General features: G+C 44.3%; 1 protein-coding gene across 3 annotated transcripts in view; it reads left to right on the top strand.

Moving 5' to 3' along the window:
* The window catches only part of SETBP1 (SET binding protein 1), a 261815-nt gene that overhangs the window by 38367 nt on the left and 201857 nt on the right, over positions 1 to 21591 (top strand). For all 3 annotated transcript variants that reach the window (XM_086769922.1, XM_086769923.1, XM_086769924.1), the window contains exon 3: positions 12522 to 12605. In XM_086769922.1, coding sequence (XP_086626048.1) covers positions 12522 to 12605 — 84 coding nt within the window. The remainder of the gene's footprint in view (positions 1 to 12521; positions 12606 to 21591) is intronic.

Here is a 21591-nt window from a genome sequence, read left to right as displayed (position 1 = left end):
ATGGTTAGGCACAATATGGTACTGAGGAAGCTCCTCTTTAAGGGTAACAAAAATCCTTTGGCCTTTGTGAGGCCTAGATGGGCAAACACAATCCTCTGAGTTTCACTAATAGTGGTCTTGTAATAATTCATGATGGAGGTTGAATGATCCAGATCTTGACAGATTCAGTATGCCTGGACTACTGCAATATTTGGATGGGAGAGTTTTTGAAGACGTTAAGTTCTATGGTGTAAATAAAGGAGCCCTGCATGGCTGAATATCTTGGTTATGCTAGATTAGAGATGATCCTAACACTGGTTTGGAAAACTTCTCTCAGGCTCATTAAAGAAGTCGTATAACGAAAACAATTCTTACCTTTAAACACAGGAGGAGGGAAAGAATCTCAGAGTTAAAGGGACTTTCCAAACAAAAACTTACAGAGGGAAAGCAAGTCTAGGATTCCAGCATTTCTCAGCATCATACCAATGATGTAGTCATGAAAGGACAGCATCTTCTCTTAGGTCAACATGTAGATGCAAAGTATTATGGAACCTCAGTACAGAGAGAGAAAATGTGAAATGATGTGTTTCTGGGGTTGGTGCTTAAAAGCTCCAGTCAGAGACGTGAAAGATAATACTTGCTGTTCCTTCACCTGCCACAGAAGCCATCCTGAGAGCAGACACATTGGGGGATCTCCCACAGCATTCTCCTGGAGAAACTGTCTACTCGTGGCTTGGAGAGGTATACTCTTCTCTGGGTAAGAAACTGGCTGGATGGCCAAGCCCAAAGAGTTGTGGTGAATGGAGTTAAATTTAGTTGGCGGCCGGTCACAAGTGGTGTTCCCCAGGGTTCAGTACTGGGGCCAGTTCTGTTCAATATCTTTATCAATTATCTGGACAAGGAGATCGAGTGCACCTTCAGTAGGTTTGTAGATGACACCAAGTTGAGAGGGAGTGTTGATCTGCTTGAGAGTAGGAAGGTTCTGCAGAGGGACCTGGACAGGCTTGATCAATGGGCTCAGGCCAATAGCATGAGTTTCAACAAGGCTCAGTGCAGGGTCCTGTGCTTCGGTCACAACAACCCCATGCAACGCTACAGGCTTCGGGAAGAGTGGCTGGAAAGATCCCCAGTGGAAAAAGACCTGAGTTACCACCCCTGGAGGTAATTATAAGATGCATTAACACTGTACTTAGGGACATGGTTTAGTGGTGGTCTTGGCAGTGGTAGGTTAATTATTGGACTCAATGATCTTAAAGGTCTTTTCCAACGTAAATGATTCTATGATCTTCTGGGATTGGTGCACCTCATGGGGGTGCACCATATTCAGGTGTCAGCTTGGATGCCATTAGCTCAGTGTTGGTTGCTCCCAACTCTCACATCTCAGAAGAAAAAACCCTGAAATACACCCTCCCAACTCTTCCCAGTTTTCCATACTGCACCTCCTTCCCATTGACTTTATTGCAATTCATTGTTATCTGTAACTGGGGAATTCTGATTTAGTGGTGTGTTGGACAGACTGTGCTTGACACTGTTCCCCTTTTCTTCTGTCCTGTTTCCGTAGAATAATGCAAGATTATCTTTAGCAAGTCCTCTTTTGTTTGAAAGAAAATCTGTACAGAGGAATCAGATTGATGACTGGCTCTGTGTGCTCTTCTGTTCACTGGAACCTCTTCCCATTGTAGTAACATCAAACGTCAAGGCTCAGGAACTTGACCCAGCAGGTGCCAACTCTTGGGAATACAAACGTTCAGCTGTAGGAAATATCTCTGTTGCAGCAGTGCTGTGGAAGCAATTAGGTAGAGGATAATGGATGGGCTGCAGTAAGACAGGAGGGAATGACTCCATGGAGGTGCTTTGTGGTGAGATCATAAACCACAAAAGCGTGGCGTGGATGGGCTCATGATGTCAGCCGAAACCTATGGTGGAGTTCATCTCCTCACAGAGGACTTCTCTCTGTTGTTATTGTTGCTGCTTTTAACAGTTCCCAAAGTTGGAGGCCCTGCTGCGGAGTGACTGCAGCAGCGTTAAACTCAGAACCGCTGCTGTGTTTTGGTTTTAGGCAAATTTCTGGTTTCTGTTTCCACTGTCACAAAGTGTTTTGCATTCACAACGTGTTTCTTCCTTTCCAAAGGCTGCAAGCAGGCTGCTTGGATGAGGAAAGGGTCCTTCTCTATTAGTAATCACCACAAGCACAATGGCTGGAAAAATCTACACAGCCTTTGCTTTGGAGCACCTGTTACCAGCCCGTGCATGTTGCCTGTGTACAAGTGCAGATGCATTTCTAGAAAAATGGGGAGCCTAAGACAGACAATGCTCTTTTTGCTTAATAGTTCCAAGCAGAGAAGTGATCATGCATGGAAATATTCGACCTTCTCAATTTTGCTCTGTTGTAGAGTCAGGCTGCAATGGGAAAACACAAGCATGAGTTGGAAGGTTCAAGCAGGATCATCTCTTCTCCTCTGTGTTTGTGAAGGACTCAGGTGTAGGCACACAGCTAATGGAACTGCTTTTTCTCTAATGGTCTCGCAGCAATGCTTTTCATTCTGGGAAGCATCTGGGGCTTCTCTGTGTCCACACGCGATTCCTGCTGCCTTGGGAAGAGAAGGTCTGCTCTTCCTCCCCGACCACCTCTCCCCACAGGAGCTTCCCTGCCATGATCTCATGGAGCTCTGATGGTAATTATCATCATCTCATGGCTCAGAGGTGCCCGCCTTGAGATGAAACAACCGTATGGCTTTTGATAGCTAGCTCAGTGCGAGGCACCTGTTTTCACGCACACGCTTCTGTGCTGCCTGCAGTTCGCACTCTGCAGACAAACACAAGCTGAATTCTGCTGCTGTTTCTTGGAGGTAAATACGTGCAAAGCTAGGTAAGAGGACCAGAGCGCAACTAAATTCCTTATCATCACACGCACCAGCCTTTGCATGTATATGCAATGCCTCATCACAATTTAAAAAAAAAAGAAAGAGAAAACAGTAAAAGGTGTTGAAAAGACAGTTTTCTTACCATCTTTTCATTCTGCTGCATAAATGGCTTAGTAGCTGTCCTTTTTAGAAAGCTATTTTTCAAAAGTTTGATTTTTTTTTTAAATCTTGACATTTTCATTTCGACTTGAAAAACAAACATAACTTCATTATTCCCACAACTCTGCTCCCAGACTCTCTCTCCAGCCTGGCACAAATGTTTAGTGATGGTGATCCATGCAGTTTCTTAAGCTTCCCTCTTTTCTTTTTCCTTTAAAGAAAAAAAAAAAAAAAAAACCCAATCTGTGCACTCAGCACCTTGCAGGGCTGAAAACTTTTCTGTGTTTAGAGAAGCAGAGTGGAAATAAAGAGGTATTTTGGGATCATTTTGCTTTTTCTGTTCTGGTTTCTTTCTTGTCTTTTCTTTTTTTTTTTTTTTCTTTTCATCTGCTTTAGCAGGGTCAGGATCTTTAGAAACTATTGTGCATCAAACCCAGGGCAGACCTGCAAGTCCCCCCAATACCCCGTCACATCTCTCTTTGCTCTTCTGCCTGTGCTGCTGTATGAAAAAAAAAAAAAAGTTGATTTGAAAAGTGAAGGAAAATCTCAACCCAGCAGTACAGTTTTGAAGAGTCCGAAGGGTTTTCTCCAGCCTGATTCAGGAGGTGAGGATCTCTCTTTGCCTCTTCTGGCTGGAGGTTTCTCAGTGGGAAGCTCCTTGCTGGAGCGTGGTGCCTCCTTGGCAGGGGAGCAGCACATGAGGTGATCACTCTGAACAGGTTAAATAAACAGGACTGTGTTTGGGTTAATTGTCACTGGTTCTGCTGCTCTCCATTACTGATCTATCTGGAAGCCTGGTGAAAGAGCAGATGCAGGAGTCAGCATCATCACCTCCCTCCTCGTCCTCATTGTGTCTGGCTTTATCCTTCTTCTTCTTCTCCCCCCACCCCTTTTTCTTTTCTTTTCTTTTCTTTTTCTTTTTTTTTTTTTTTTTTTTTTTTTTTTTCCCCTTTGGCTGAGCGAGTAGGCCAGATGGCAATGACAGGAACAGACAACAAGTGAGCCATGGCATATGGGCAGCCCGTTTAATTTTGACTCCTGTTGGGAAGTAGCTTGCAGGGAGATAAGTTACAAAAGAAGAAGAGGAGGAGGAGTGTGTGTAGTGTGTTGGAGGGAAGGGGCAGGAGGAAGGATAGATCTTTTTTGGGATGAAGCAGCCCAGCCAAGGGAGTCTGAGGTGCAGGGGACTGAAGCTCTGGCTACATTCCTGACACAGAGCAGTAAATTAGCTGTTTCTGTGTCAGTTTGTGCAGGAAGTCTTGTCAGCTGCACACAGGGAGGAAAGATGGAGTTGTCTGTCCTCAAACAAGGAGGAGGAGGAGGACGTGTCTCCGACTTCCACCTCGCCCACCCTCCCCCAGGCAAGCTCCAGCCAGTCTTAGGAGCTGGGATGGAGAGATGTTTGCCCAGCTGCAGAAGAGGAATCATGTTGCCCAAGATTATTTTTATCTATGTATGTGATTCTGTATGTTTTGCTCATACTTTACAATGGATATCAACGTGAGGTCATCTACTGTAGACTTCTTTGAAGCAAAAGACACGACTTTTTAAGTTTTGTTACAAAACTAAGTAAAAAGTTGACACAAAATAAAATGAAAGGCAGCTTAGTAATAATGTAGTTTACAGCTATTCCCCTTTCCCCTTCCCTTCCCTTTTGGCCTTCATTTTTCTCTCTTCTGTTTTGCTTTTTGGATTCAATATGTTAGCTATCAACTTCTTGCTATCTCTTCACATCCAAAATCATGCATTTTGGATTTTGCTAGCTGAGATCAAAGTGAGTCTTGCCTTGAATATGTCTCAATGATTTAGAAACAAAATTAGAGTTAATTGCACTAAATTATATATATATGTGAGGCTTCCTGGCTCCTTTTTGATGAACTGGGACTTTGGGAGAGAGTGAGGAGGGGTAGGTGTACTTTTCTTAGTTTTTATAAATGTGGTGATTTTGCCTCAGAACTTCATTGAAAGTTTAAAAATACATTAAAAATACACAATTTAGGAACTTGAGGAGTTTTATTCCTGTTGATGCTCAATGAAATTTGGAGTTCTTTCATACAGGCTCTCATCTCCTTCACCCCAGAGGCATTTATAAAAATCTCTCAGTTTTGTCAACAACATCCAATTTTTTTTTTTCTATTTGCTCTTCTTTGATGGGAACAAGTATAGAATTCTAATGTAATCATCACTCATGTGGATTATTTGGAGCTCTATAAATATTATCAACATCCTGACCAGTGGAATGGGACTCTTGACTTAACGCAACCATGGATGTGATTCAGCCGCAAGCTGTGTTTGCAGGGTGGGAAAACTCTACAAACCAATTAGCTCTGGAAATCTTGAGCCCTGTTGGCAGGATGTAGATGATCCTGGATGGCGGTTGTACTCTATGCCTGTACAAAGAACTTTTTATATGACATTAATTCTGCAGAGAAGTTTTTATTCACCAGAGAGTCTGTGGAGAAATGATTATGCATCGCCAGCTTGGTGGAACAGAATTTTAACTTCCATCTCAGGCATTCCTCCACTGATTAGTTTTAACACAAAATAGAAATACAAGCCTGTGATTTAGTGGTGAAATATTTAAGATAGATTCTTAAATTATTCAAATAGCAGAGTTTAAAGCAGGCAAGCAAAAAAAAAAAAACAAAAAAAAAACCCAAAAGCAAAAAAAAAACCCCCTCATCCAAGTAAAAGCTTGGTTTTCCTGAATTTGAAAACCATACAGTTGGACTTGCTAGATATCTGAAACAAAAAGTGCTATTTCAGTGTGAAGAAAAACATATTTTAAATTTAAAGTTTTCAACCTTATTTATCCTCCCAACAAACTTAACCTTGAATCTTTCTCCATCTGATCCCTGCAGACTCTGTTTCATCTGCAATGCTAGTCGTTGTTGCAGCCTTTCATCATTTCCTGACACTCATCTACCACATCTTTGGGCACTCGCCCAGCCTGGCTGCACTTTTCCTCTTTCTATGAATGCTAATTGAGAGACTTTTTGTCTTACTGTTAATAAATCAAGTGGAGAACTCTCCAGTCTTCTTGCATGGGGTTCAAATATCACCTCATCTTCTATCTCCAGTTGATCTTCCGTCCTACCCTGTGCTAGAGAAAAACCTTGTTGAATCTGCTATACTTATCTTTACCCAGTTGCCCTCTGACATCTGGATAACATGATCACAAGGTAAAAATAGAGCTGTCTTCCCACAGGAGGAGATTGTGATCAGGCTTATAGTCTCTAAGGACTCCAGAATTGTGGCAATAGTAGTGTAGACCAGTGAAGTAAAGGGTGAGCAAAGCATACAGGTTTTTTTTTGTGGAGCCTTAATGCTAATTTCCTCAAGTTTTGAGAATAAAATAAATTGAACTTGCTGCATCCTAAGGAACATTTATTGTTGTCTTCAGTTTCTGAACTCCCAAGTTTCTCCAGATTTGAGAGAGATTACTAGCTCCCACAGCTGTCTCTGTTCTGGACATAAGATCAGTGTGACACTTTAAAAGCAAAGTTCCTTGGACTTTGACACATCTTCAGTGAAAACACATGGGAAATGTGTATCAAACTCCATAGACGGCTTTGAAAAGTGAAGTGAAGTGTTTTTCAAGTCTGACCTCCTCTAGAGAGTCGTCTGTCTTGAGCTATGCAGCTGAGGAGGAGAAAACTTGCAAGGTCTGACTCTTTCAGACATGTGGCAGCTGAAAAGAAGATAATTAGGACAGGCAAATCCAAACAGTACTTTTGCAAATGGTATTTATCTTTTTGTGTTTGTGTGTCCATATTCTACTTCTCCACCTGCCTTCAAAGGGAAGCTGATAAAAAGGATTTGCCTGGCCTTTTTGTTGCTGTAGAGGGAAGGGTGCCATTTGTGTGCGATGCTACAAGACAGATGCTGCAGGTGAAACTACCCAAGAGGGGGCAATCCTACCCAGAGGGGGCAACTCCTGAGACAGAAACACTTCTTTTTTTCTTTTTCTCCTCTTTGTGGGTTTGTTGTGCTGTGGGACTAGGTCCTTTATGGCATGTAGGAGTGAGCAAGGGTTTATGGAGCAATCAGCTCCAGCAGCAGCAACGGCAATCACATAATGCTTCAGCCTTTTGTCATAGATCTTGTGTGTGTGTGAGTTGTAAGTATGGCCAGGAGGGAAGGGGATGTGAAACGTTGGGCTTTTTTTTTTTTTTTTTTTTTCTCCAGAAAGAGCCTGTCTGAGTTTCTTTATGCTTTTCAGGCTCAAGGATGAGAGCGAGCGTGCGTATGTGCGAGGGCGTGCACGCATCTGTGTCCATACAGTTGATCAAGTGGGAAAAAACCCCGTTTGCGGTTCACACAGGAGGAATTTCTGACAGAGACAACAGTGCTAAGCAGAAAGGCACATCCTGATCTCTTGCAAGTGAGGGGCATGCTCGCGCACACACGCACACACACAAACTCTCCGGGTGCTCTGCATAATACGTGCAAAGCGCTGCCCTTTAATGAACGTAACCTATGGTGGCTGGGATGCAGCCGGCCAGACCTCGCCATTAATAAACTGGGAACATTCTTCTCCTTTTTAGTCCCTTTCAATGCCAGCCCTGCGGTTTGATCTCCCTTGAATGCTGCTCCCCCTCATTTGGGGCTCCAATTCTGAGAAGATTTGGCGCATTGTTTGAGGTCGCAGGATGTCGGATTGATTTCGAAGCTTTTGTATTGACTCCGGGCTCCTGAATGAAGCTGTCATGTGTGTCTGTGGTTGGCTAGCAGGCTGTCCGGCTGCAAGCTGTGCCTTCCTTTGTTGTTTAGGCCTCATTGAGCTGAGGGAAGAGGCTCATTTCAGGGTGATTTACCACCACCCAAACACCAGCTGTCTGTTGTACTGCCGCTTGCCTCCACCTTGGATTCAGTTCTTGTTTCCCTTCGTTTCCCCCTTCTCTCCCACTCTACCACTGCAGGCACTTGGGCATCAGTTCTTCAAGACACGTGGATTGCCCTGACAGAAGAGCGTAAAAAACATAAACGCTGAAGACGCTGTTCTTCCCAATGTCATTTATGCACCCATGGGGTTTTTTTTAGGGTTCACTGTTGCAGTGCTATACACATGTGTTCTTCTTGGTGAAAAACTGAACTATGGCCCTGGGGGGGAAAAAAAAAATAATAAAACCACCATGTTCCTCTTATCTTGTTACTAAGTAGCCCATAGTGAAGAACAGTAATGATTTTGTTTAAAAATAACTATTAAGCTGAGAGGCAGGACAGCAGACTGAATTGCACAGCCTGCCTGGTGCAGGATGTCAGGGGAGGTGGCTGCAAATGCACTCTCCAGCCCTGGAGATGTTGGAATATTTGGATGAGTGGAGAAGGAGTCAGAGAAGGACAGCATCGCCTCCCTACACGTTTGTCATTCCAACACAGTGGGCGTGATCGCTGTGTTTGTGTGGGTATCGTGGTGGAGAGCTATTTTGGTGGCCTAAGACAGGACAGGAAGAAAAAAAGGAAGAGGCTGTGAAGCACTGCTTAGCTCAGCTTCACAAAACTCTTTCAGAAAAGTACTTCTCTGTGAAGAGCTGCTTCAGCAGCTGAAACGCCGACAAACTCCTTGGAAAGGCCACGCTGGAAGCTGTGCTCTACCCCAGGTTGCCGTGGGCCAAGGCTCAGTTATCCTTTCTGCACCTCACGTTTTCATTTGTTGGTGGGGGACATTTTGAGGGTTTTGCAAGGCAGGAGAGATAGAGAGTGCGTGAACAATTGAAAGCCAAGGCCAGATTTGGCCAGTGAGAGTTTCCAGGGGCCAAGTAGAGCTAGATCGCGCCAACTTCGTGAGGGTGAGGCTACTGCCAGTATTTCCCATGGCCACTACTCAAAATCGAGGAAGGCTGATGGGAACCAAGCAGGTCAGAGCCCAGCTGGACCTGCCAGCAGCTGCAAGGTGCATGGCACGGTGCTGCTAGGCCGAGCCCACCTCTCAAGCTGATCTTTCCAGCCACAGATTTAGGAAAGTGGGAGGAAGACAGGATCCTCCAGTTAATCCCAGCCAGCTCCTCCGGAGCACGGAGCCTGGCAGCTCCACGGAGGCCCACCGGTGCCATGTGCGTCACGTCTGACTCTTTTAAACAGGGCTGGCAGCTGCGTATGGGACCGCTCTGGGCAACGTGGCAGTGCCTGGCCTTGCCGTGGCCGTCGGGGCTGACTTGATGGCAGCGATTTGTGTGTGCCCCTGCGCTTGCCCCTGGAGCCACTGGAGTGAAATGAGTTGTGACCAGCCCTCATTTGACTTCTGGGTGACGCAGTTTGGTGTTTCTCGACCACAGGCTGTTAAAACTGGCAACAGATCAGCTCCTGTCACCCGTGCAGCTGAGATAATTAAGCCTGTTACTATTACTATTATCATTTTTCTTATTTTTCTGCAAACTTTGGCCAACTGCTGAAGCCCATGGTGCAAGGAGTAGAGTGACGCCAGCGAGACTCCCTGTAAGAGGTGGGGTAATGGGACATACATGCTTTCCTCTTCCGTGCTCACCAAGGAGCCTTCTTGCTCTTTGCCTTGGGAAGGGGGATGTCTGACAACGGGTGGGAGCCAGCAGAAGGCAAAGCGAGCTCCGCCATTGGAAATCCTTGTGCCTACCTGCTTCTAAACAGGAGCATTGCATTGAGAGCAGGCAGCACAGGATCATTTAGTAGCAGTTAAGTAGCAGAGCTTTCTGTGCTCCTCCTCAGTTCTGTTATTAAAAGGCCACGAGACATGGAAACAATGCTCCATAAATTAAAACTGAACATCTGTAGTACCCAGCAAGACGAAGCTCCTCTCTTTACAGTGTTCTCTTCTCCCTCCTCTGTAAGCATCAGGTGCTGCTGGATGAAGGAGGAGGAGATATATTAGGAGGCAACCACCATAGCAGGATAGCCCCAGCGAGGTGTTTTAATTTCTTAACAAACTCCTTGGGCACACAAAACTGTAAAATAACATACAGATAAACAAACAAAAACTCACTGACCCTTAGCACCCTGGAGGGCTCCGTTTCAGATCGCTGAATAAAAGCTGAAGTTGCATATGCATGTTTAATGTAACACAAGGCGTGTGCTGGGGAAAAGCCTGCTTTCTTCTAATCTGGTTCCAGACAGAAGCATCCAAACAGAAGCCCCTTTCCCAATCCCCACTGAACTGCTTGGTGTACGCGAGGAAACCCCTGAATGACAAGGCCTCCATCTGCTCTTGAACGGAGTTGCGACTGGCTGCAAATGTTGTCCATATGCTTTTTTTTTTTTTTTTTTTTTTTTTGCCTTGCAACTTAGCTGCCTAATGTTAGACACCTATCCCCAAATTAAGCATTTGCTCGCAATAAAAAAAAGGTGGAGGTAGTAGCTAATTCAGGCATTGCGCATTGAGAGACATGCAGGTGCAGTGGGAAAAGGAGATGGGATTATGGGATTTTTCATCCAGTGTATTGCTTTCATTTGATTTTTTAGGGACTTGAAGAGCTCCTGCATCTTGTACTGTCAGGGAAAGAGAAAAAAAACTATTAAGTTTTAGGTTCATATTCTCCCTCTGCTCTTGATTTTCCAGGTGGTTATGGGCAACATCTTGCAATTTCTTTCTGTTAAATAAAGCTGACGATACTTCCAGCCGGAGAAGAGAATACGGCCATGGTTTGCCATGAGCTCATGTTGCATGCCAGTATACCCTAGAAGCCAAAGAAGGGTCTACAAAGGGAAGTTTTTCCTTGGTTTGTGGTACAAGAAAGGCTGGGGTATCTTTTTCAACATAATGATTTTTGGGACAAGTTGACTCTCAGCAAGTCATATACGGATCTAGTTTCCTAAACTTGGGTGTATGTTGCTGCTATAGGCACCCTAAGGTACCCTAGCTGTCCATCAGGTGCCTGTTAGGAAATGTGTGGGTCTCCCTTCGGTCCTTTTGTATCTTTAACTTGTCTCATATACTGTGAGGTGTCTAGCAAGTCTCCTTTGGTTAGACACACAAGTCTCTCCTTGTGCCTCAGTTTCCCATTTCTAACAGAAGAATTCAGTACAATTGTGATAATTTTTAGTTTAATCACTTCTTTCTGGGGAATGGTTTTTTAATTTAAGAGATTACAGACTAATTGTTGAAGGACTGTAGTAGTGACGCATGAACAAAATATCTTTGATAGATGGGAGTCACAGGCAGAGGATGCCAGCTGGCATCCTGAAAATCTTGAAGTTTGACATGTTGCAATGAGCAGCCTAAACACTGGGCATTTTGATTAGGTATCAGGTGTAGGTATAGCATTTTCAGTTGGTTTTTTTTTTGTTTTTTTTTTTTTTTTTTTCCCCAGTGTCCCTTTTGGAAAGAGGAGGAAAGATAATTTTTGCGCATTATCTGACCTTGCTGGGACTTGTGAGATGCTGGGGTCAGCAAGTAAGAGATCTCACCACACCTGGCAGGTTGCAGGCTCTTCTGAGGTGTCTAGAAGTTTATCTGCCTGTTTTGAAATTCCTGCCACCAAGGGTCATCTCTCTGCTGTGCTCTGACGTTGAGCAATGGCTGTGATTCCTTTTAATCGTGCCCTTTCCCTTCCTCATCATTTAGGGCAAAGCGCTTCCACTTGGCTAAACTCATTAGCTGCTTTAATGTTGAGGTCTCCTTTTCCATATAAATTCATCTAGCTGAAATCTTGTGACTGTCCAGGGCTGCACAGAAGCAGATTCTCCCTGTTGCCCAGCAGATGCTGAAGATATTTATTTTTCAAGTCTGAAAAAAGGCAATGTCTTTGCGTATGTATCTACGTGAAAGCAAGTAATTGCAATGAGTTTGCGGGAACTCAATTGAATGTGCTACTGTTTAAGCTCAAGGAGCATTTTAACTAGACCTGGAATCCCAATCCCTTTCTACCATGGTGATTTATCAGGACATCTAGGTCTGATAAGCTCCTGAAAATCCAAAATTAGGCGAAACACTGGAACAAGTTGCCCAGAGAAGAAACATTTAAGGCCAGGTTGGATGGGGCTCTGAGCAACCTGATCTGGTTGGAGATGTCCCTGCTCACTGCAGGGAGGGTTGGACCGGATGGCCTTTAAAGGTCTCTTCCATCCCAAACTATTCTATGATTCTTTGAAATCTAGCTACAATAGAAGCCGGTAAGCACAAACTTGGTAAGGGTGAACAGAAATGCTGGTGTATGAACTTTACCTCAAGTAATTCCATTTTGGTAATTGTACTCGTCTGACCATGACAGACTTGTTCCTGTTCATATATGTGAAAATATTGAGTTAAAATAATCTTTTCCTTTTCAGCTTGGGTTGCCCATGTTCCCACTGTGTTTTTCTATACACCCTGCTTTCCTTCTGCCCCTCTATGTGACATCCCTGATGTTGTGATATTGGCAGCTTGTTGTTGTCTCCTTGGCAGCTTGGGAGCTACCTCTCTGTGGAAGGTTATCTCCCAGCAATGCATGATGAGTCCATAGGCTTCCCTAATGCCCTTTCTTCCCCTGCTTCTGGTCATAAATACAAGCCTCTTGGTCTTCAGTGGTTCAGACTGTGCTGATGTTTTTCTTGCCTTGTCTCTTATAGGGAAAAGTCATTGGAGATGGAAAACTGCTCATGAGTTGTGGTTGCAGAAAAGGGAAAAATGCTCAAGCAAAGGACTCAGATCAGGTCAGTCAATATGCACCGTAACTGGTGGAAATAAAAGAATGTGTTAACATCTTGTTGATTTGAACTGTGCTGTTGCATATCAGGGCTCCTGGACACAAACAGAGTCCTTGGCATGGCTGACAATGAGACAACATTAACATTTTTGTATTTGTTAGTTGTAGAAAAACCCTCAAGCAAGATCAGGGATTCATTGCACTAGGAGCTGTTAATAACCTAGCCTGACTTATTCCCATCTGGTTTATTTATTCATGAATTCTGTTTCTTTACAAAAATCCACTCCAGGCAATACCTTTCTTAAAGAGTATTGCAGTTCCTTGCTGGCTAAATGCATGCAACCTTTGGTCTCATACTGTAGCTGCATGGATGGGCGATAGTTACAGAGAAACGTGCCATTCATTGCATGCTTTTGTTCTGAAGTGACACCATCACAAGAACACTCTTTATTGAGGTTCCTCATGATAGACATACAAAAACTTGTTCACGAACTGATGGCCAGGTTTCAATATTCATTACTTGGAATGAATGGCCCCTTATTCTAAAATTGGTCAAACTGACATCAATGGGACCACTTGTAGGATTCTGTAATTGCAAACGAGGTGGACTGCACTCTGAACAGCAGCCAGCTGGTAGTCTCTTCCTGCCTCCTACTCTTTTGCACATATTCAGACCAGCCAACTTTGTCTCTGTCAAAATTTTAAATTATTATGGTTTTCTGGATTTGTAGCTAAAAAGAAGTTTGAATCTGGAGATCATTCTTTCCAAAAATGAAAAAAAAAATTGGTTTGAGCAGAAACATTTTATAAATATTGGGTCATCCAATGTTAAATGTGGTAGAGTGAAGCAGTTGATCTCAAAAATCAAATAACTTTGCTCTCTAATGTACCTTGTGAACAACCTGTGGCCAGGTATAGACCTGAAGCAGATTCAAACAATATGCTCAAAGCTCCAGGAACTCCTGATAATTTACTGATAGGAAAAGAGAAGAATCCTCAGGAGGAAAAATGTTTTTAATTTTCAACATGCATGCTCATCAACTCTAATTAATGACAATGTCTCTGCGCTTTGTTTTGTTAGTTTCTTAGAAGATCTGAGAGCAGGTCTGTCTATCCTGCGGTGGGCTTTGTTGTGAGGAATGTTAGTCACACTTATAAATGCTTTGTAAGATTGAGTCTTTCATTGATGTTGTGGGTTTTTTTTCTTTAATTAATATTTTCAAAATAACAAATCCATTGTCATGAGCTGTACTATCAGTTCACCATCAAGACAAGGATTCATGTTACTTTTTGTTAAAAAATAGCTTCCCATTTTCTCAAATTCAGGCTTAATTTCTCATGTTGAGGTTCTAGCACAACAGAAGAAAATTAATTTGGAAACAAAACACTTTTAACAATTTTAGTCTTTTGTATTTTCATGTACTCTTGTGGATCATTCTTAATTTACAACAGGACTAGAGAAGCATCAGATCACTTGCTGTAGAGATTAAATGAGAACATCCTGATTGTGGAGAGGTTTTACAAAACATTACCTCTAAGAAGTCTTGAGTGTTGGACCTAGAACTCATTGATGGCAATACTTTAATTATAAAGTAGGCAATAGTTTTTGGAAGGAAAAAAATCCCATTCTCTTTTATGTTTTCTGGGCCAGTGATCTGTTATTCTATGCATTCTGTTACTTACTGAAGTCTAAATTTTGATGTCTAGTATGTGTTGACAATCTCATTAATACTTTTTTTTTTGGCTACATCAGCATGAACTATCGGGCAAGTGCTTGCTCCAGAGGCTGTAAAGCTCATTCGACATGTCCCTGATAGGGTCGTGTCAGTATTTCAAGGGACAGGAGGTGGATACGGAGGAAACTAGTACAGGAGGGTGGGTGGCAGCATGGAACATTTGTCTGTGAATGCAAGACCTCAGCTCAGCTTATAGATTATCCCCTGGGCCTTGTAGATAAACACAGACTTCTATGGTGACATTGGCTGGGAAAGGCAAACACTTGCCAACGATTGTAGGCTAATCCTTCAAGACACTAATTGCCAGAAAACCAAGGAAGCATTATTTTAGGAACAGCTTGTTTCATTTTGTGAAGGGGAAAAACACTGCACTGGATTTGGTTTTGTTTGCTGAGCTTTACCCCCCTCCTCCTCCTGTGCCCTGTCTCAGATTTTAAAGATTTACCTTCAGCATTGCTGTCTGGGGCTTTTTCTTTCTCTTCTTTCGGTCTTGCCTTGTGTTTTCCTGTGGTGCCCCTGTAAAGTTATGTGAAAATACAACATAGTTTTAATTTTCATGAAAGTACACATGAATAGGTATGTGAGTTTTATACCATTAATTATGTAAAGATTTTGGACTAAGAGGCTACATTTTGGCTGAATTTGAGTGAAAGGTAATGCTTTGCAAAGTTTTTTTTTTTTTCATTCGACTTGAAAAACTCAATTTGGAAACTTGCAAAAAGTCCTAGACACACTGCCCCACCAGTGAAAATCCTCAGCTGAACCAAGCCATTACCCCATTGCCAAGGATTTGATTTACTGCCATTTCTCTGGTAAGCCTCTAGAATAGAAGGCACCTTAAACTCCTTGGCCTGAGATCTGCTTCCCGGAGTCTGGCATCCAAAAGCATCTATCTGCATGACATTTTCCTTGGTGCAAGTCACCTGTGTGCAAATCCTGGCCCCATCACTGTTGAGGGCAGAAGTCTGAACAGGCTCACATGGAGCTGAGATTTCACAACAGTGACAAGGAATTCAACTTCCATGTTGGATTTGCAGCAGAGCAGGAGAGGGAGTGGTGGTCTATGTTGTGTGGCCTCCCAGTCCGAACCAGACCCTACAAGATGAGGCAGAAGGCTAAGCAATGAAACATAAATCCCACAAAAGCTTGGAAAATCTCAAAGGAAATACAAATGAGTACACTGAAGAGCTAGACCCCCATCCTCCATGGATGGTCTTGATGAAGCTTTGGGTTGGGGAAGCAGGATGACTGAGAGAAGTCCCAAAATAGGGCCACCTCTTGGCAGCAAAACCCTTGTGTCCTTGGCTGCCATTGGCACCATTGCCAGTTGTTTGTGTGCTATGGGGGAGTGAAATTCATCTGTGCTCCAATGCCCAGAACCAAGTCTCTCCACCACAAACCTCCTACTGTAATTGTTAGGTTCATACATGCTCTTCAGAGTGGTAATTAGTTTCCCAGTAATTTATGCCTTCCCCATGAATTATTATACTGTTGCTTATTATTTGAGATGTGTTGTTGCACAAGAACAGCAATCCTGGACTAGGATTTCCTTGCGCTAAGTAGTATATTAACATAAAGTGGGAAAGATCGTTCCCGGGGAGTGATTTAACTTGTATATTTTCATAGGAAAGCAAAATGTCACTTAAAACCAGGGCAAAATTATGTGGGTGGACAAATAATGTGCATATTAGAGGTATGCATAACGCTGACAACCAGAAGTAGCAGAGCACTCCGTATTCTCAGCACATACAGCTCTGCCTTCTCAGGGTTTGGTTTTATTTGTTTTCTGCTGTTTTTCCCAAAAGGCAGGTGGCTCATCAATGTTTAACTGCTCCTACCCTTTGATTTTTTTCTTTTTTCTCTTTGCTTAACTTTTCTCGTGGCTTGTGTGAGCTCAAATGTTACTGAGAAGTCAGATCCTTCTGTCCTTCCCTGTGTTTGGTTTTGGTTTTAATATGACAAATGTGTGCCTCCTCTGGAAACGGTATCCATGCTGCAGAGTAATTATTTAGTGAATGGTGGATCCAGTTCATGTTGGCAAGGATCAGATTAATCATTATTAATCATGACCTCTCCGACAGTAACCTCATCCCTTGCTTAAGCGCTGTTCTTTATTAAGAAGTAATAGCTATTAGGGGATGGCTGGGCCACTGCTCTCGTTGCACCGGCATAGGGCACAGGACTTCTGGCAGGAGGCACGGGAACTTGGTTCAAAATTAAAAATAGATGCACATGGTCCACGTTCCAGAAATGAAATAGGCAGCTTCCCCTGTGGGCTTGTTCGACCTCATCTGAGTGTCCTCCTTTCCCTGAATCCCTCCGAGAGTTTGCCTCTTTCCAAAGGTTGAATTCAGTGTTGGGGATGAAATAATCTCTCTGATCCTTTTTTATTTGTCCACTTGACGATTTTGTTTTTTAAACTTAGGTAGAACCTAGCATACCCCAATGTATGTGCAGTCTTTGCACAGATGAGATTTTAAGGTCTAATCTACTGGTTGTAGTAGATTTCAACAGCTGATGACACTGTTGATGGGCTTAGCTCTCTGAGACTCCAGTTGTCCCAAGTAGACCCCAAAACAATTGCTTTTTGGGGGTTTTCTGGATTCTTTGGAGAAACACTGCGCTGTTGAGGCGAGGGCACACAGTGCTGTTCACCTCCTGCAGAAAGTTGTGAGGTGTCCAGCTTCTCCCTCCAAGTCACTGGACTGGGGATTGCAGGCCTGTGTATATATATATATATATGTATATCTCTGTCTCAAAATGTATCTCCTTACCACTTCTGTCAACAGAGATCTGCTGAGAGCAGACCGTAGTTTAATTCGTAATTACTCTGGTTTTCCCAGCACTTCAGGTTCTTTTCAAGAAGGTGAGGCAGTGCTATCAATGGATGTCATCATTATTTCAGGAAAAGCACAATGACTGAAGTACTGGATTGAAACCAATCTCCCCAACCCTCTCACCCCCTAAAATCCACCTTAATTACTTTTTAAAATGTTTTCATTGACTATTTGGAAATCCAGGACAAAACCCTTTAGAAGAGAGCAAAGAAAAGAAAAACATCTTTTGTCTCTGTCTAGCTCTTCGTTACCTGGAAGCAGTAGAAACTTGGAGCAAACCTGCCACACTCTTTTGATCTCTGCCAAACTTCTTGTGGGAGTAGCATTGTTTAAGGGTTGAAGGAATTTATTGAAGAATAAAAGTACCAGCAAAGACAAAGGCCCCAATACAAATTATCTGGTAAACCGCTGTCAAATTTTACATGCTCAGGGCTACTGGTAATTTCTCGTCTTAAAAAACAGGAGGAGAGTTTGGAGGGCAGGGAAGGAGGGTAAAACATATATAAATAAACCCACCTCTTTAAATAGCTAACTGACCTGGTCTGAACTGTATCGGAGCTAAGTTCCTTTGGCAGCCAGCGCTGCAATATCTGTTGAGGGTGTAGAAGAGGGCTGAGACCAGGCTTCGGATAATCTGCCTTAGCTTCTCTGGCTCTCCCATGCGTTCTTCCACTTGTCAGCCAGAAATGCACTGAAGCACGAAATGGGGGAGTGCAAAGGCTCCCACACTCCATTCTGAGCAAGTCTGGATCACACCCCCATGGTTAGTGTTTCTGTCTTCTAAAATAAATAAAAGTAATAAAAACAAATGAAAGCATTGGCTAACTTGGAAATATATGGTTGGAAGAAAGCAGGAGGAGAGAATTGGTGTAGTGAAGGTATGCTGTCCACCATGTCCTCCTCCAAGTTTGTGGCAGAGTTTGAATCTCTACGTGAAAAATCATTAGAATCATAGAATCATAGAATGGTTAGGGTTGGAAGGGACCTTCAAAGGTCATCTAGTCCAACCCCCCTGCAAGGAGCAGGGACATCCCTGACTAGGTCAGGTTGCTCAGAGCCTCATCCAGCCTGGCCTTGAATGTTTCCAGGGATGGGGCCTCCACCACCTTTCTGGGCAACCTGTTCCAGTGTTCTATAACTCGCATCGTAAAAAAAAATTTCCTAATTTCTAATCTAAATCTACCCCCCTCTATTTTAAAACCATTACCTCTCGTCCTATCGCAACAGGCCCTACTAAACAGCCTTTCCCCATCTTTCTTGTAGGCCCCCTTGAGGTACTGGAGGACCGCTATCAGGTCTCCCCGGAGCCTCCTCTTCTGCAGGCTGAACAGCCCCAACTCTCTCAACCTGTCCTCATAGGAGAGGTGCTCCAGCCCTTTGATCATCTTCGTGGCCCTCCTCTGGACCTTCTCCAACTGGTCCATGTCCTTCTTGTGCTGGGGGCTCCAGAACTGGGCACAGTACTCCAGGTGGGGTCTCACCAGGGCAGAGTAGAGGGGGAGAATCACCCCCCTCGACCTGCTGGCCACGCTCCTCTTGATGCAGCCCAGGATGCGGTTGGCCTTCTGGGCCGCAAGGGCGCATTGCCTGCTCATGTTAAGCTTCTCATCCACCAGCACTCCCAAGTCCTTCTCCTCAGGGATGCTCTCAATCCATTCCCCGCCCAGCCTGTATTTGTGGCTGGGATTGCCATGACCCAGGTGCAGGACCTTGCACTTGGCCTGGTTGAACTTCATGAGGTTGGCACGGGCCCACCTCTCCAGCCTGTCAAGGTCCCTCTGGATGGATCCCTCCCTTCCAGCGTGTCGACAGCACCACACAGCTTGGCGTCATCGGCGAACTTGCTGAGGGTGCACTCTATCCCACTGTCCATGTCGCCGACAAAGATGTTGAACAGGGCCGGGCCCAGCACGGACCCCTGAGGGACGCCACTCGTGACCGGTCTCCACATGGACATTGAGCCATTGACCACCACTCTCTGAGTGCAGCCATCCAGCCAACTCCTTATCCACCAAGTGGTCCGTCCATCAAACCCATGTCTCTCTAGTTTAGAGAGAAGGATGTCGTGCAGGACAGTGTCAAATGCCTTGCACAAGTCCAGGTAGATGATGTCAGTTGCTCGTCCCTTGTCCAACGATGCCGTCACCCCGTCATAGAAGGCCACCAAATTGGTCAGGCACGATCTGCCCTTGGTGAAGCCATGTTGGCTGTCACCAACCACCTCCTTGCTCACCATGTGCCTTAGCATGGTTTCCAGGAGAATCTGCTCCATCACCTTGCCAGGCACAGAGGTGAGGCTGACCGGCCTGTAGTTACCCGGGTCTTCCTTATTCCCCTTTTTAAAAAATGGGGTTATGTTCCCTCTCTTCCAGTCATCGGGGACCTCACCAGACCGCCACGACTTCTCAAATACGATAGCTTGGCAACTTCATCCGCCAGTTCCCTCAGGACCTGAGGATGGATCTCATCAGGTCCCATGGACTTGTGCACCTTCAGGTTCCTCAGATGATCCCAAACCTGCTCTTCGAGTACAATGGGCAGTTCTTCATTCTCGCAGTCCCTGCTTGCACCTTCTACAGCTTGGGCGGTGGGACAGGAACTCTTGTCGGTGAAGACTGAGGCAAAAAAGTCATTGAGAACCTCAGCCTTCTCCATGTCCTGGGTAACCAGGACACCAGTTCCCTTCTGGAGGGGGCCTACATTTACCCTGGATTTTCTTTTGTCCCCTACGTACCTATAAAAGCTCTTCCTGTTACATTTTATATCCCTGGCCAGATTCAGTTCTGCCAGGGCTTTGGCCTTCCTTACCTTATCCCTGGCCACTAACGCAGCCTCTTTGTAGTCCTCCCAGGCTACCTGTCCCCACTTCCACCCTCTATAGGCTTCCTTTTTCACTTTCAGTTGGTCCAGGAGCTCCTTGCTCATCCACGCCGGCCTCCTGGCCTTTTTGCCCGACTTGTTTTTCATCGGGATGCACCTCTGCTGAGCTTGGAGGAGGTGCTCCTTGAATATAGACCAACTTTCCTGGGCCCCTCTTCCCTCCAGGGCTGCCTCCCATGGCACTTGGCCCATCAGGTCCCAGAAGAGGCCGAAGTCCGCCTTCCTGAAGTCTAGGGCAGAGAGCTTGCCATGTAGTTTCCTTGCTGCCCCGTGGATCTTGAACTCCACCATGTCATGGTCGCTGCAGCCAAGGCTGTCCTTTAGTTTCACATCCCCCACCAGCCCCTCCCTGCTGGTGATGGGATTCTGCATGGGTTATAAGAGGCTAAAACAAGCAGTGAAATACAAAGAGACAGGATGTTAAATGTCTACCCAGTAAAGCACCCTTAAAAATGTTTTTTTTTTCCTTGAATAAAGCAGGCTAGGTGATCATACAAGGAACATGGGACTACAGGAAACCGTCCTAGATCCTCCAGTCCTTTGAGATCTCATGGAACTGTTACATATAGGACCACTGATAAACACATTCCTTTTGGCACTGGTACCTATTAAAAGCAAACCTGGTAGCTCTGTCATTACTGTCTTCCCACTAATTAATCTTTTACTTTCCAAAGTACTCACTCATGTAATACTTCTGCATCTTGTTCCTGCTGCCAGATCAGAGCGGTTTTCTCCCCAAGATATGAGTGTTGGTCTCAGTAAGGTGGACGACCTTCGTTTGTCCATTGACCCACCACAGTTTTCTTGCTGCTGGTGGTGCTGTAAGGGGAAAACAGTTCCACTTGGGTAAACAAAGTGCTGTAGAAAATTTAATCTTGAAAACTTTTTTAAGAGCTGTAAGTTTCATCCTTTCAATGGGATCTGACTGGGGACAACAGGTATTTGAAGGAGTCTCACCTTTTCTCTGGAGCTTCATACAGCAATTGTGCTTTGGTAATTGCTGAATCTAGTGCTAAGCATCTGTATTCCTGATGGCTGGCAAAGTTTTTTGGTTTCATTCATCTGTTGTGTGTAATTGAAGTAGTTGTGAAATCGAAATTGGGTCGATAAGTCCCCTTTCTTTGGATTTGTGCAAGTTTTGGAGGAATTATGTTATGAAAGAAACTTCCTAAATGTAAGCCTCCAAACAAAAGAGATTGAACTTGTGGGTGTACTTTACAAGTTCAACTGTGATAGGTTTGTGTTGCAGTGGGTTACACCTCTCTTCATACAATGCCATTGGTAAGCTGACATTTCTAATGACCTTTTACAATCACCTATTTCCTTTTCTCACTCATTTTATGAATAGTCTGTGCTCACTTCAAGAGTTTCCCACCTTGTGGTCTCTTCTCACAGCTCATATTCATTTCAGTATGGGTTGGGCTTCCTGTAAAGTGTAGCACAGTGTAGACTGAAGTTCAATAGAGCTTTTCCTTTCTACAGGAAGGTGGGGACCAAAAAACTCATAGTGCCCTTTTTTTTTGCAGGAAAGGCTTCAGAA

The sequence above is a fragment of the Chlamydotis macqueenii genome, chromosome Z (genome assembly GCF_036417535.1).
Source record: "Chlamydotis macqueenii isolate bChlMac1 chromosome Z, bChlMac1.mat, whole genome shotgun sequence".
Classification (NCBI taxonomy): Eukaryota; Metazoa; Chordata; class Aves; order Otidiformes; family Otididae; genus Chlamydotis; species Chlamydotis macqueenii.
The sequence above is the reverse complement of the archived record's forward strand: the minus strand, read 5'-3'. Positions and strand labels throughout refer to the sequence as shown.